The 17,060-nt window shown below is 40.2% G+C and overlaps 1 protein-coding gene across 1 annotated transcript in view; it reads left to right on the top strand.

The window, feature by feature from the left end:
- The window catches only part of TUSC3 (tumor suppressor candidate 3), a 425,953-nt gene extending 413,930 nt beyond the window's left edge, over positions 1-12,023 (top strand). Inside the window, exons 9-10 of the mRNA XM_075347077.1 lie at positions 712-802; positions 9,798-12,023. Of these exons, the coding sequence (XP_075203192.1) occupies positions 712-802; positions 9,798-9,813 (107 nt within the window). The 3' untranslated portion in view covers positions 9,814-12,023. The remainder of the gene's footprint in view (positions 1-711; positions 803-9,797) is intronic.
- Positions 12,024-17,060: the final 5,037 nt, after the last annotated feature.

The raw sequence follows: 17,060 nt of genomic DNA on the forward strand, positions 1-17,060 counted from the left end.
AACCTCATTATTATGGAGATGGAGGCACTTACTTTTAGCTAAGCATTTCAGTCAAACATAATTTTGTGAAGCATAATAAATCCGGCATATACAGTGACTTGAATTATGAAAGTAATCCCATTTTACACTATGTCACATACAGTTGTATTTCGAGCTCCTAGCATTTGTGCCATGTGAAAATATAAATTTTGGCTTGATATATGTTTCATTTTATGCTAAATTACTTATGCTTATTGTGATGCTCTATAAATAGCAATATTGTAAGCCGAGCAATGCTCAGCCATAGCTCAAACCCCTGACTATAGCTGGCAGTGTGCTTCATCATGTCACCAGTCTGCACCCAATACCAGCAGGATAGCAATCAGCAAGCCGGGAAACCAGCAAATGAAGAATTTACTTAACAATAAACCTCTTTACTTGCTTTTATTTTTAGTATTTATTTTTTTGATCCTAGAACACATTTATTTATCAAATGGCTTTATAGATATCGACTGACGTTTTACCGTTTTAATAAATCCTACATACATACAGTAGTTCAAAACTACATTATTAGACTATATTTTTACATTATATTGTTAGAATATTGTACAAATTGTTAGCAACATTTAGTAAATCTGTTAAATAGTATATGTATGATTATTGATTATCCCAATCTAATGTACCATGTGGCATATCATCAGGGTTTACTCTTACTTCTCTTTTTTTTTTTAGTTATATGTCTAGTGGGACTGGGTCTTGTGGTCTTTTTCTTCAGTTTCCTACTGTCAATTTTCCGCTCAAAGTACCACGGTTATCCATACAGGTAAGTTCCAGTATATATTCTCATTTGTGAGCTCTCTTATAGAGTATAATAATGTTTATTTATTTGTGTGAAGATATTGCTGGTAGATATGGTGGCGCCTGAGAGTTTGTGAAATAACGATTTTGAGGGTTTTTTTACATTACTGCATTATTTTTGTCTAAAATTATTTCAGATTTTCACTCAAATCTAAAAAGTAGGCAAACAGCATCACATCAGACAACGGGGTCTAAAATATTAGACATGGATCATTTTCCTCAATTAAAAGATGTCAAGTATCACGTCTGTGAGATACAAACCGGTATATCTTTAGGATAATCGGGTAGTTTGAAGGGGAAATTAGAGCCAGATGTTTTCAGTCCCTGAGATAATAATTATGTGTGAGTGGGCAACACGTTTTATTTAAAAACAGGATTTTTCTAAAGTCGGATTTTCACAATACATTTGTGGACCTTTATCATGGAATGAACAAAGGATATTTCTGAGGATCTCAAAAGAAGGTGCATAAAAGATTACAAATATATCTCTGAAGAGTTTGGAATCCACCAATTCACAGTTTAATATGTTGTGCACAAATGGAAGATATTGAAGACCATTATTACCGTCCCTAGGAGTGGTCAACTTACAAAGATCCGACCAAAACAAAGTCATATAATAGTCCATGAGGTCACAAAGGAACCTAAGGTAACTTCTAAGCAACTAAAGGCTTCCCTAACGTTAGCTAATGTTCATAAGTCCACCATAAGGAGAACACTGAAAAATGATTTACATGGCTGGATTGCAAGAAGAAATGCACTTATGTCCAAAAAAGAACATTGCTGTCCATGCCCATCTGTAGTATGCTAAAAATCACCTGAACAATCCAGCAGGCTATTGGGAAAATATTTTATAGATGGATGAGACTAAAATAGAGCTTTTTTGTTTTAATGAAAAGTATTTTGGGAAAAACACTGCACTACAGCATAAAAACCTCATACCATCTTTTTTTTTTTTTTTTTTTGAGAAATTAAGTATGCAAATTGCCTCTTCAGAGGGGAAGAGGACATAACAATCCTAAAAGTCAATATTGATCCTTTAATGAGCCTTGTCATATGACTTAAGATATAAGCCAAACAGGAATCTCAATTTGCAGACACGGTGTCTCAGGGTATTGCCTCTTATCAAAGTATGAGACCTGATTTGGCTAGGTGAAAGGCTAAGGCTATGTGCGCACGTTGCATTCTCTGCAGTGCAGAAAAGAATGCACCCTCTTGCTGATTGGACACTGCGTTTGTAAAAAAAAATGCATCCACAACACATGCATTTTGAATGCTTTTTCCATGCATTTTGCATGCGTTTTGGATGCATTTTTGACAGTGCGTGCCCCCGACAATTCAGCTCTGCTACATGCCGGCTGACAGTACACACAGACAGTCGCACGATGAGAATGAACTCTGGTGAACACCCGACTTCATTGTCATCCCGCGGCTCTGTCTGTGTGTGGCGTCCTGATTAGCGGTCACCCGTGAAGGGCTCATCGGTGACCGCTAATCCTCTAAGTGACTGAAGTGAGCAGCGCCATCAGCTCTGCCGTCACTCATCTTCACCGCACACATCTCAACATTATCGCCTACATCACCGCACACATCCCGACAGTACCGCCCACATCACCGCACACATCCCGACATTACCGCCCACATCCTGACATTACCGCCTACATCACCGCACACATCCCGACATTACCGCCTACATTACAGCACACATCCCGACATTACCGCCTACATCACCGCACACATCCCGCCATTACCACCTATATCACAGCACACATCCCGACATTACCGCCTATATCACCGCACACATCCCGACATTACCGCCCACATCACCGCACACATCCCGACATTACCGCCCACATCCTGACATTACCGCCTACATCACCGCACACATCCCGACATTACCGCCTACATCACTGCACACATCCCGACATTACCGCCTTCATCACCGCACACATCCCGACATTATCTCCTACATCACCGCACACATCCCGACATTACCGCCTACATTACAGCACACATCCCGACATTACCGCCTACATCACCGCACAGATCCCGCCATTACCACCTAAATCACAGCACACATCCCGACATTACCGCCTATATCACCGCACACATCCCGACATTACCGCCCACATCACCGCACACATCCCGACACTACCGCCTACATCACCGCACACATCCCGACAGTACCGCCTACATCACCGCACACATCCCAACATTACCGCCTACATCACCGCACACATCCCGACATTACCGCCTACATCACCGCACACATCCCGACATTACCGCCCACATCATCCCCGCACACATCCCGACACTACAGCTCTCATCATCCCCGCACACCTCCCGACACTACAGCTCTCATCATCACCGCACACATCCCGACACTACAGTCCTCATCATCACTGCACACACCCCGACACTACAGCCCTCATCTTCACTGCACACATCCTGACACTACAGTCCTCATCATCATCCCCGCACACATCCCGACACCACAGCCCTCATCATCCCTGCACACATCCCGACACTACAGCTCTCATCATCACCGCACACATCCCGACACTACAGTCCTCATCATCACTGCACACACACCGGCACTACCGCACCCATCATCCCCGCACACGCAGGCACTACCGCATCCATCATCACCGCACACATCAAGACACTACAGCCCTCATCATCCCCGCACACATCCCGACACTACAGCCCTCATTATCTCCACACACTCCCCGACACTACAGCCCTCATCTTCACCGCACACATCCCGACACTACAGCCCTCATCATCACCGCACACATCCCGACACTACAGCCCTCATCATTCCCGCACACATCCCGACACTACAGCCCTCATCATTCCCGCACACATCCCGACACTACAGCCCTCATCATCACTGCACACACACCAGCACTACCGCACCCATCATCACCGCACACATACACCGGCATTACCTCAGTGACGTCCCCGCTGACAGCGTGATTCACTTCAGTTGCTGCATGGAGCTTACAGGAGCGGCGGTGTTCTATGCCGCTCCTGTCAGCTTCATGTAGCAGAGCTGGATGCGTCGCGGGACCTCTGTGGATTACGCCGGACCTAGAGGGGTATTTGGAGATTTTAATAAAGTGGTGAAAGAGGGTGGTTTTTTTTCTCTTTTATTCCAAGTAAAGGATTTTTTTGGGTGTGTGTGTTTATTTACTCTCACTTACAGGTTAATCATGGAATGTGTCTCATAGACGCCTGCCATGATTAACCTAGGACTTAGTGGCAGCTATGGGCTGCTGCCATTAACAACTCATTACCCCGTTTGCCACCGCACCAGGGAAATTCGGGATGAGCCGGGTAGAGTCACGGGAATGTGGCATCTAAAGGATGCGGTAATTCCGGGCGGCTGCTGGCTGATATTGTTAGGCTAGGGGGCTCTCCATAACGTGGAGCTCCCTATCCTGAGAATACCAGCCTTCAGCCGTGCGGCTTTACCCTGGCTGGTATCAAAATTGGGGGGACCGCACGTCGTTTTTTTTTTTATTATTTATTTTTTTTACTGCACGATGTAGACCCGCCCACCGGCGGCTGTGATTGGTTCCAGTGAGACAGCTGTCACTCAGCGTGGGGGCGTGTCTGACTGCAACCAATCATAGGCGCCGGTGGACGGGAAAAGCAGGGAATACCAGATTGAATAATGAGCGGCCGGCATTTTCAATAGAGGAAAAGCCGCCAGAGCAGCGTGACAGCTGTGTAGCGCCGCACCGGTGATCGGGGATCGGTGAGTATGAGAGAGGGGGAGAGACTAACAGACGGACAGAGAGAGGGACAGACAGAGAGAGAGACTGACAGAGAAAGAGACCTACCGACCGACAGACAGATGGAGATTCACCGACATCCACAGACCGAGATTGACCAACATTGAAGATCTGCGTTTTGCTTGTCAAAAAAGCATGCAGAACGCAACAAAAATGCAGTCCAAGTGCATTTTGGTTGCGTTTTAACGCACATCATTGATTTCAATGGGTGGAGAACGCAGCTACAATGCACAAAAGAAGTGACATGCTGCTTTTTTTTCCGCAGCGATTTTGGGCATCCAAAACGCTGCGTTTACAAGCGCAGCGTGTGCATTAATTTTTCGGCTTTCTCATAGACTTTGCTGGGGAAGCTGAACGCATGCAATTTGGCACTGAAAACGCTGCAGTTCAAAACGCAGCGTTTCTGCGGAAAAAAATGCAACGTGCGCACGTAGCCTAAGACTGGAATGTAAGGGGTAAGGCTTCTCTTTGTGGTGAATGACATGCCAGTATGAGGAGACTTAAATGCCTTACCCATAAGATTCAAGTCTAAGCCTCTTACTTAGCCAAATCATATCTCATACTTTACACTGATGAGCGGGGAACCGCGAAACACAATGTCTGCAAATTGAGATTTTGGTTTGGCTTATATCCTAAGTCATATGACAAGGCTCATTAATTAAATGGTTGATATTGATTTTTAGGATTGCCACTTCCAATAGGTGGCACTAGAGTTCAAGTACTCTTCCTCTCTGAAGATGCAATCTGTGTACCATGATGGATATATACATTCATATATGCATTGAAGACCCTTTCTCAATAATTTTCAAAAAAAAATACTTGATACTTGCTTTTATTTTTTTATTGTTATATATATTTAATAACTCCATGACAATTATAGAATTTTTACTCATTACGTTGAGTTTTCAGTTTCATTACACCGCTATCAGTAGTTTTTCAATTATAATGATAAATAGTCAAAGCTCATTGTGTCTGTGGTAAAAAGACCACCAGTGTCAGATGTGAAAGAAAATTAAAGAATTCTGATTCTTTGTTATTGTGGATGAAAACAACACTTGTTATTCGTCTCAGATGAACTGTGTGCATCCAGTTGAAAAGCATTAAACAGAACAGAGAATTTCTAAAATTGTGAAAGTGCAGCAATGCCTTGGAACACTAAAGATTGCAATTTGCATTTACACATGTCGCAGTACACAAGTGCCATGCATAATTAAACTTCATTTCCAGGTTTACAGGTTTAAAAGGCCTATGGATAATTATTCTGATGGTTTTACATGTAATTTGGAAATGTGGAAATTGGTTCTTTGATGTTATGTTATCTTCAATTACACTGAGTTTTGCTCTCACCTCTGAGGCTCATTCACAAAGGCAGTAATGTCATACTGATCTTTTTGTAATAAAGCTTCCTGAGGTTTGTTCTACAATATACGCACCAATTGCACACACATTGTAGTTCTAATATTTTAGTTGTATTAATCCTTTTCGGATGTTAATCCATATGTTCACAGCTAATGATCCTTAGCTCTATTTTAGTTGTCTGTGTAGACATATGGCTTACACCTTTTAGATGTTGACCCTTAGAAACAAAGATGGTAATGTCTGATGGTAGAAGTAATTTATTGTAAACAAATATATTGTAATGTGTGAACATATTGAATATGTGACTCTCTTCCTACAATTAGTGAAGGTTGGTGTTCATGCCAGAATTTAGGACAAAAAAAGGCAATACCTTTTAGATAAAACCTCCTGATTACCCCCCCACCCCCCTTAAATGAGCATATACAGATGTAGCAAAAGTTAATCTGACTAACACAGTACTAGGATATCACAGCAAAAAACCTGTCACTGGTCAAATTACTAAGTCTCAACAGTAAGGCTATGGGTCCATACACTCACACTCGCATCTCTGTGTACATACCCATTGAGCCCGTACACAGCCATGTCTGATAGACCCCTCTCCATTACTAAAGGCCCATTTACACGCTACGATATCGCTAGTGATATCGCTAACGAGCATTCCCACCCCCGTCATTTGTGCATCACGGGCAAATCGCTGCCCATGGCGCACAATCTCGCTAACACCCGTCACACTTCCTAGCGACGTCGCTGTGGGCGGCGAACAACCTCTTTGTTAAGGGGCAAGTTCGTGCGCTGTCACAGCGACATCACATAGCGGCTGACCAATAGAAGCGGAGACCAGCCGCATTAATGACATGCCCACCTCGTTGCCAGAGGTTGCAGTTAAGCTGTTCGTCGTTCCCGGGGTGTCACACGTAGCTGTGTGCTGCCTCAGGAACGACGAACAACCTACGTCCACAACGACCAACGAGATTTTGAAAATGAACGACATGTCAACGATCAACGATCAGGTGAGTATTTTTGATCGTTAACTCTCGCTCGGAGCTGTTACACGCAACGACGCCGGATGTGCGTCACAACAACCGTGACCCCCGACGACATATCGTTAGCAATATCGTTGTGTGTAAATGGGCCTTAACTCTTGGGCTTGATGTCAGCTGACGAGTCACAGCTGACATCAACCCCCAAAGATATTACCCCGATTGCCACCGCATAAGGGCAATCTGGAACAGCTGGGTGAAGCGCATCTAATGTAATGTTCCAATTCTGGGGCCACTGCGGGCTGCTATTTTTATGCTGTGAAGGGCCCAATAACCATGGGCCTTCCCAGCCTGAAAATATCATCCCGCAGCTGTCTGCTTTACCTTGTTTTTTTTTTAGTTAGCTATGTATTAGTCTAAACTAGACTAAACAGTGTTTAGGCTAGTTTAACCAAATAAAAAAATAATTTAAAAAAACAGCATGGGGCCCTCTTCGTTTTTGATAACCAACCAAGGTAAAGTAGACAGCTTTGGGCTGGTATTATCAGCCTGTGAAAGCCCATGGTTATTGGTGCCTTCACAGCCTAAAAACATAAGAACACAGCCGCAGAATTCGCGCTTCACATTAGAATCATCAATTCTGGTGCTTTGCCTGACTCTTCCCAATTGCCCTGGTGTGATGGCAGTCATGTTAATAGGTTAATGGGGTTGATGTCAGCTTTGTACTGTTAGCTGGCATCAAGCCCAGAGGTTAGTAATGGGTAGGCATCTATCAGGCACTCCCATCACTAACCCTGTAAGTGTAAAGTAAAAAAAAACATACACATACAGGAAAAAAAATAGTTTATTTGAATAAATTCTTCCCCACACTTTCCCTCTTTAACCAATTTAATTAAAAAAAAATGTTCCAACCAAGCCCCAACATAATCCTCGATTGCTACTCTGTCGGTAAAGAGTAATGTACAGCTATTCACAGATGCCTGGTGACTACAGGTCTGTGCTTTCCTTGGCCGGTTATCAAAAATTGAAGGAACCCCACACTTTTTTTTTTTGTTAAGATCATTTATATTTTTACTTCCCAACAGGAACATGGGAGTCAGAGATGCGTCCGGGCGACTTCCCCATGCATTTTCTGTCTCCCGTTGCCCTCTATTGGTGTCTGCTGGAAAAATGCTCGACTTCCCCATAGACTTCCATTATGCTCGTTGCTTTAATTGAGAGGGTCCAACCGTTGCACCAGCTGAATTCCAGTAACGAGCACTTTAGTGCTTTCTCATCACTAATTTTAAGTCTTTTAAACTTTGTCATAGGCTAGAAAAAAATGTTAGGAAAAAAACACATTTTTATTGATAAATGGAAACTGGGTTAATGTTCGTATCTGCTTTAGCAAGGGATTAAGAATTAGGATGGAAAAAGTAATGGAAATAGACAATTGATTAACATTCCAGTCTTGCTCACAACCCCATCCCTTAATCATGGTTTAATGTCCTATCCCCTGACAAAAGATAATATTTTTTACATAAATAATACGTAAATAATATGATCTTTTGGCAGGGGGATGGGACATTAAATCATGATGAAGGGATGGAGTTGGGTGCTAGACAGGTATATTAATCAATTGAATATTCCCATTATTTTTTTCTATGCTAATGGTTAAAACTTTGCTTTAGCCTGATAGTATTGAGCTAGGGCTAAAGCAGTTAACCCAGTTTTTACTGGCTCATTCAAATGTTTTAAAGTTGTTGTTTTTTTAGATAATGGCAAAGTTTTACATGACGTAACAACTCATAACAGTGCAGTAATATTTATGAATAAAGCTGGTGTCCAAATATTAGTCAGATTGAAAGTGGTTGTAAGCATCAAAGGCAGGTCATCTGTTGCAGCCTTACAGGGTTATGTCCCATGTATTTACTTTAATGTCTAGAAGAGTAGTGTAAATCGAATAATAGGATCAGACTAATCGTCCATGTCAGTAATCTGTGGCTGCTGGATGGTAGCTCATCCTGTCGCCTAGAATCTGCGGCCCTTCTTTTGATTAGCTGGACTGGCTTGATGTATTTTTGCAAAGTGATGCACATATTCTGTTTTGCTAGCCTGGCTAATCAAAAGAAAAGCTGCAGATGCCGTCCGGTAGGAGGCGGTTCTCAAGGCTGTAGTCCAGCGGACAGAAATTACTGATGTGGTCAATGAATCAGTTCCTGCTAATGGACTTTCACCAACTCTACTAAGTAGCCATTATAAAATTAATTTTATACAGTACAATTTTCATGTTTCTATATGCTTCCATTTTCCTGATATTTGTGTTTTGGGTTTTTTTCAATGTTTACTCCTTGTTGTCTAGGGAACCAGCCACTGCTTCTGTCTAGCAAAACATGCTTGTAAGCTCTGCACTGAGGCTGGCTGGCATCACTGTAGAGAGGGTTAGCTCCTGAGACAGGCCAGCTTTAGTACTTCAGCGCTTCAGATGCAACAGGTTGCCTCACAAACCAATATTAGAACACACATAATTTAGGCCAGTAGCCCTACGATGCTGCTGGCCTAAATCGTCACTCCATCAGTAGCACCCGCCCATTACACTCAGGATGTCTAGAGGCCGGAGAGCAGTGCGCTCCTGCATTAGAAATTAGAACAAACCCTTTAAAGCAGAGCAGTTAATGTCACACACTTGAAAATAATTTTTATTTCTTCAATATATTTTTGGAAAAAAAAAGGTTAATTTATTGACGACTATGTTATTATATAGCAGCTTAATTAGTAAGATGTAATTAATAACATTAATAATACCAGGGCCTTCACGGATAATGTATTCTGTTTTCTGTTTCAGTTTTTTAATTAAATGAAATATACCAGGATTCCCAAGATGTCACAGTTTATGCTGAAGACAAAGTATTCCTGCTGGAACACATGGCGTATATATTCATTATTCGCACTTCGCTTGCTGTTTGTTTACTTTGTGTTTTAGTGTTGTGGTGTATTAATTTGCGCCTGAATTTTTATTGTTAATGAAAATATAATTAGTTGGGGGTTTTTTTTGCATAGAATACACTAGTATTTATAAATCTATATTTCTAGTGGTGACATCTCAAGATTAAATGTCCTCCCTTTACAGCATTGCTCTATGTTCTTCAATCAAGTTCAGTGTGTAACGTAGATATATTCTTAGATATATTTTAAATGTGTATTATGGAAGTAAGTAATTCTCCTTTTGGCTTTATTTTTTAACTGCAAGGAACACAAACATTAATGGAAAAAACATAAAGACTGGCATAAATGCATATATAGTAGCATAGATGAGTGGATACAATGGAAATTGGATATCCAAATTTGAAGGGTACAGATCCATGTTCTCCTAAAGAATATGTAAAACCTAAATATGGAAAGTTACACTAGATACAACATCCTCCAAAACACAACACTAAAGTACACACAATGTGCAAAACCCTCATGTAATAAAGGATATTATCATTGATCTAACCACCATACCAATGCACAAGGCAGAATGACAAAGGAAATACTGTAGCTAGAAAGCGGAAATATGGCTATGGATTCCAATATCCTCATAACATTGAGCTTTAAAAAGGATTGTTGGGTTTAAGGGGGTTGTCCACTACTTGGACAACCTCTTCTCATTCCTCTTGTTTGCCCCTGTAAAAGTAAAAAAAAAAAAGAAGCCTATGCTCACCTCTGACATGGCCACAGTTCCAACAATGTCTGAAGCCACATTCTCGGGGCCTACATGGCATTGTTATTACACACAAGCCCCGCAACCAATCACCGCCCGATGTTTGTCTCTTTGCCTTCGAACACTTGAGCAGGATGTGAATGCTGTGCTGACTTCCTGCTCAAACGTCCAAAGGCAGAGTGAAGGAAGCACTGATTGTTCATGGGACCCACGTATCATAACAATGTCGTGTGGACCCTAGGAACATGGCTTTATGTATCACTGGAACCACAGCCGCACCAGAGGTGAGTATAGGCTTATAGAATTTACGGGGGCTAACGAGGGAGATGAGAAGAGATTGTACAAGAAGTGGACAATCCCTTTAAGAGAAATATGGCTGCTTTCTTCCAGACATTGTGCCACACTTGTTCATGGGTTATGTCTGGTATCATGGCTCAGTTCTATTAAAAATATAACTAACTTTTTTGGGGAAAGTTCCAGTAAACTCATAATTTCTGAACACTTTAGGATAAATGTGGCATTACATAAAAGTCATTCTGATAATAGGTGGTCCATGTGTACATTGATCATGTTCGCCAAAGAGGAAGCTTGTTAACAACTCCCTCTTGCTCTGGTCAGAGAAGAGGATCCAAAACAGAAAATACCCTTCTGTGTTTTATCACTGCATATCAGCAGGGATTGTCCTAATGGAAGAACCTATTAAATGAGAAAGGGGCTAGAAGCATTTTGGGGAAAATAGGCCCAAGCCTTCTGATAAACTCTGATACTTGTTAAAAAAAAAAGTGTTTTGTTTTTTTCAAATACAATTAACATATAAAAATTGTCCTTCCATAGTATTAAAACCCACTTAAAAAAAGCTTTAATACAGGTCTTAAATAAGTTCACCATTGAATAAAACAAGATATGTAGTCTATAAAAATATGCATGTTGGACAGATATGACAAGAAAACGTTGAGGCTTTGCTTGAACTCTGCAAAAAGCACTTTTCCATTGAAGGAGGAATGTAATTGAGAAGCTTATCTGTTGGATATAATTGCTTTTATGTTAATGGTTTACCACAATATCCTGTTTGACAATTCCCATACACATTCTATAACACAAGGCAGAGTCATCTACATTTCTCCTTTCATTTACCTGTTTACTATGCTTCATGTATTCCCAAAATATTGTCAGTCTTTTTTTTACTCTGTGACATTATTTGTCAAGTTTATGAATGTCCAATGTATAAATGTGAAAATCAAGAACAAAAGTCTCATGTTTCTAGGTTTATGAATGGTAAAAGTGTTTGTTTCATAATTTATTACATTTGATATGGCAGATATTTTTAGTTATATCTTATGTTTATGTATTAAAGAAATATGAATTGCATTTTGTGTTTACAGGTGTATATTTTACTTATGGGGAAGATGGGATTTTTAAGACTGATCATTGCTCTTTGTATTCAATCACTCTTTTTGGGCCAACTATTTATTCAAAGGGCAATAACGTGAAAAAATTAATCTACAATATATCCACAAACTGTGACAATGAAATAATAGTGTGTTTGGCTAAATATTCTTGCTTCGTGAAACATACCTCACAGGCCAATGAAAGTAAACGTAAACTTATGTGATTTCAACGTCACATGTTTACCCAAAGAATGGAGGATTTAAAATTATGGAATCAGCTCATAATTTACATTTCGTAGCCTCTTTCTTACAAAGCCAATTTTTGTATTTGTGCTTATCATTCTTTTCCTTCCCCTTCGTGCAAGAGAACTTTTTTTTTTCCTAACAACATAGCTATGTGATAGTTTGAGGATTTTATTTCTGGGACAAGTTGTATAGTTGAAATACTATTTATATTACCATACAGTGTACTGAAACGTGTAAAAATTCAAATTGGGAAGAAACGATGAAAAAATGCAATTCCACTATTTACATTATTTTAGAGTTCAGTATCTGGTAAAAATCACTTGGCAACATGATTCTTCAGGTCAGTAAGAGTATGGCCATGTCAGATGTACACTGGAGATCAAAATTGGAGAACAATGTATGATCACTTGCTTTTTTCAGAAATGTAATCTACATTGATCAACATTTAAAGGTTTTTTTTGTAAGGGGTACACATTGCCACTAGAACAGTATTTTACAAAAGATCCAAAGTTTATCAGCATAAAACCTTTATTTTGCCCAAAATGTGATGATTATAATTAGATGATAAACAACAATGACTGTAGCACAGAGAACGATAACTATATTTCCTGAAAGTAACGGCACTCAACAATCAGTAGGACGTGTACAGGCCTTTGTTTTGAATTACTTCAGCTACAGTACATCACTAGTTTCTCACACTGCTCTGGTGTGATTTTGGTCCACTCTTCTTCCAATCTTTTCCATAGTTCTTTAACTGTTGTGGGTTTCTTGGCCATAACTTTGTCACCAAGGATTTTTCAGAGGTTTTCTATTTGCTTTAGATAAGGACTTTGGTCTGGCCATTTCATTATTTCAATGTTTTCTTTTTCAAGGAACTGCTTTACCCATTTTGCTGTGTGACAGGGGGAATTGTCCTGCATCAAAATTGCTGGCTGAGTGATGAGCGCAAGTAAAGAGCCACTTGTTGTTGAAGAAGGTTCTTATACACACTTGCATTCACTCTGCCTTGTAGATGTATGAGTGGTCCAACTCCTGCTGCAGAAAACATTTCCCAAACCAATGCACTTCCCCCACCACCTTTCACTGACTTCTTAACACATTTTGGGTTCAGTCTTTCCCCATTTTGTCTACAAACATAATGTTTCCCATCACTAAACGTGCTTTCATCACTAAAATGAATTGTGGACCACTTCTCCTCTGCTCCTCACCAAAGGTGAGTCTAGCCTTTTGATTCTTTCTGCTAATGAGAGTTTTGGTCACTGCAGCGTGGGCTTTCAGTCCAAATACTCTTAAACATCGTTACACTGTATGACGAGACACTGTATGACGACCCAGTTCAGTGCTCAACTGATGAGCAATTCCAGCTGCAGTTCAAACGATTACCCATGGAGATTCTACGCATTATCCTGTCCTCTCTTGCATTTATCTTTTGAGGGCGACCAGCCTTCTTGGGGGAATTTAAAGAGACTGTGATGTTGTAAAGAAGCAATATTCTCAAATCACAGACTTGGAAGGATTAACTTCTCTCGCTATGGCTGATAGGGTCACCTCTTTGGCCTTCATCTGGACAACCTGCTGCCGAAGGATTTCAGTTACTTTGAAACGGGACACCATTTTTGCAAAGTCAGTGCAAACTGGAAAGTTAGGCTGGCAGTTAAATAGATAATTTAACTGGCAGATAATTAAGGAAATTAGCACCAGGTGCCAGATTAACACCAATAACTTGCAGGTATTTGAAAGTGTTCTCTAATTTTGATCAGAATTATTTTACATTTATCTCATTTACTTTTTTATTATGTGCTTTACAATAAATTAAATAAGCTTAAAATACTGTTAGTTTATTCATTTTAGGATAATCACATAGGACTACACAATGACCTTAATATTTAGGAAATTTTGTGTTGTTCTCTAATTTTGAACTCCAGTGTATGGTTTTCTTTTGAAAATAAGTACACTGTGTGCAGAATTATTAGGTAAATGAGTATTTTGATCACTTGATACTTTTTATACATGTTGTCCTACTCCAAGCTGTATAGGCTTGACAGCCAACTACCAATTAAGTAAATCAGGTGATGTGCATCTCTGTAATGAGGAGGGGTGTGGTGTAATGACATCAACACCCTATATAAGGTGTGCTTAATTATTAAGCAACTTCCTTTTCTTTGAAAAAATGGGTCAGAAGAGATATTTGACGCGCTCTGAAAAGTCCAAAATTGTGAGATGTCTTGCAGAGGGATGCAGCAGTCTTGAAATTGCCAAACATTTAAAGCGTGATCACCAAACAATCAAGCGTTTCATGGCAAATAGCCAACAGGGTCGCAAGAAGCGTGTTGAGCAAACAGATCAAGCAACTGACATAATCTATGGATGGTAGGCTGTTGAGTGTCATCATAAAGAAAGGTGGCTATATTGGTCACTCATCTTTTGGGTTTTGTTTTTGCATGTCAGAAATGTTTATTTCTAAATTTTGTGCAGTTATATTGGTTTACCTGGTGAAAATAAACAAGTGAGATGGGAATATATTTGGTTTTTATTAAGTTGCCTAATAATTCTGCACAGTAATAGTTACCTGAAAAAAGAGAGATCCTCCTAAGGCTACTTTCACACATCCGGTTTGAGCAGTGCGGCTCAATCCGGCTGTGAAACCTATGCAATGGATGCGGCGAAAACACCGCATCCTTTGCATAAGTTTTTACATGCGGCCGGTCCGTTTTTTTCCGGTTGCGGCACGCTACTGAGCATGCGCAGTGGAAGAAACCGCATGCGGCGGCCGGATGCGTTTTTTTCCGCATCGCGCCACATCCGGCGTCCATAGGCATGTATTGAAAAATGCGCCGCAGCGGCCGGATGCGGCGCGATGCGTTTTTTTTTTGCCGGAGCAAAAAACGTTGCAGGCAACGTTCCATCTGGCTGCGGCATCGGCTAAATCTGCCGCATGCGGCAAAAACCGGACCGAACGCAAGCTCCTGCGGCACAATACGGCACTAATGTAAGTCTATGCAAAAAAAACGCAACCGGCGGCAAAAAAAACGGTTGCGGTTTTTCTGCAGAGTGCCGTATTGTGCCGCAGAGCAAAAACCGGATGTGTGAAAGTAGCCTAAGATAGCAAAATCTAAAAAAAAACCCCACTCCAACTTCCAAAAATGTTAAGCTTTGATATCTGAGTCTTTTGGGTTGATTGAGAACTTAGTTGTTAATCAATTAAAAAAAATCCTCCACAATACAACTTGCCTAATAATTCTGCACATGGTGTAGTTGTTTTTTTTTATTTAAAAATTGGAGTTGTATGAGGGCTTATTTTAGTTTGGAAAGCTGTTGTTTTTATTGCTACTATTTTAGGACACATAGAACTGTTTAATTGTTTTTTTTATTTCCTTTTATGCTTTAGTGGTACAGTGGTGTTTTGATTTTTTTTTCCTTTATGGCATTTCCAAATGAGTTGATTTGCTTTTTTCATATATCATTCATACATCTATGTTACCAAATGTTTTAATTTTCTTTCTATGCTTGGGAAAAGGAAGTAATTGAATCCTTTTATGTTTTTTAATTTTCGTTAAGTGTTTTCTTTTTTTTATTACTTTATACTTTCTTCTCTCTTAAGTTCCCCTAAAGATGTGGGGGGAGAGGCTGGAGGGACAGACTAGAACAATCACTTATACTAATCTGATTACTTGCTCAGTATTGCAGTACACGATACGAAACAACTCTTTCATTTTTTTCCTCCACCTGATTTGGAAAAACGTAAGCTATTCTTTCACTTGTGTGAAGTTTATTTTACTAATACAGTATGTTCAGCCACTAATGCATTGTTTTCTGGCTTATGGTGATTAAAGGGATTATACAGCTTTTTTTTTATTTTCCCTTTGGAGTTAAGAACTTATTGCCATTTAGTTGCTAAAAATAGAGTGTGCAGCATTTTCAGGTGAATGACTATTTTGACCATATCATTTTTATGCATATTTTTCAAATCTTAACTGTATAAATTTGAATGCTTGGATGAAGCATATCAGGTGATATGTAATCAATTTGTGATAGCAACACCCTTTATCAAGGTTTGCAGAATTATTAGGTAGCTTGTTTTCCTCAGACAAAATGGGCCAAAAAGGAGATTTAACGGACTTCGAAAGGTCAAAAATTGTTACAAGAGTTACAAAGGGGTCCAGCACTCCTGAAATTGCTATGATATTGGGGCATGATCATACAATCAAGAAACAATTTGTTGCAAATAGTCAACAGGGTCGCAAAAACATACTGACAAAGATCCGAGAGGATTCAACTGTGAAGCAATCAGCAGTCCATTATGCGCCAGTGCTGCCATAATCAAGAACTGCAACCTCTCTCGATGTATAAGGTATTCAGTGCTCAGAGACATGGCGATTTTAAGGAAGGCTGAAACTTGAGCACCAAAAGACAAATTGAAATGTCAAGGGATGGAGTTAAAAGTGAAAAGGTTTTGGTACCGTGTTAGCCCGTTGAAAAATTATTGAATGTTCTCAGTGAGAGGAACAAAATCATAATCTTGTGATACCTTTCAATCTAATATATAAAGCTGAATGTGTGTGTGTATGTGTGTGTGTATGTATGTATGTATGTATGTATGTGTGTATGTCCGGGATTGGCATCTGCACCGTCGCAGCTACAGCCACAAAATTTTGCACACTCACACTTCAGGATCCCGAGAGCGTCATAGGCTATGTTTCGAGGGGAAATTTTAACCCCGCGCTTTACAGTTATTCGCCAAAAAACCTGCCTCCATTAAATCGAATGGAGC

This window comes from Anomaloglossus baeobatrachus, chromosome 1 (genome assembly GCF_048569485.1).
Source record: "Anomaloglossus baeobatrachus isolate aAnoBae1 chromosome 1, aAnoBae1.hap1, whole genome shotgun sequence".
Lineage (NCBI taxonomy): Eukaryota > Metazoa > Chordata > Amphibia > Anura > Aromobatidae > Anomaloglossus > Anomaloglossus baeobatrachus.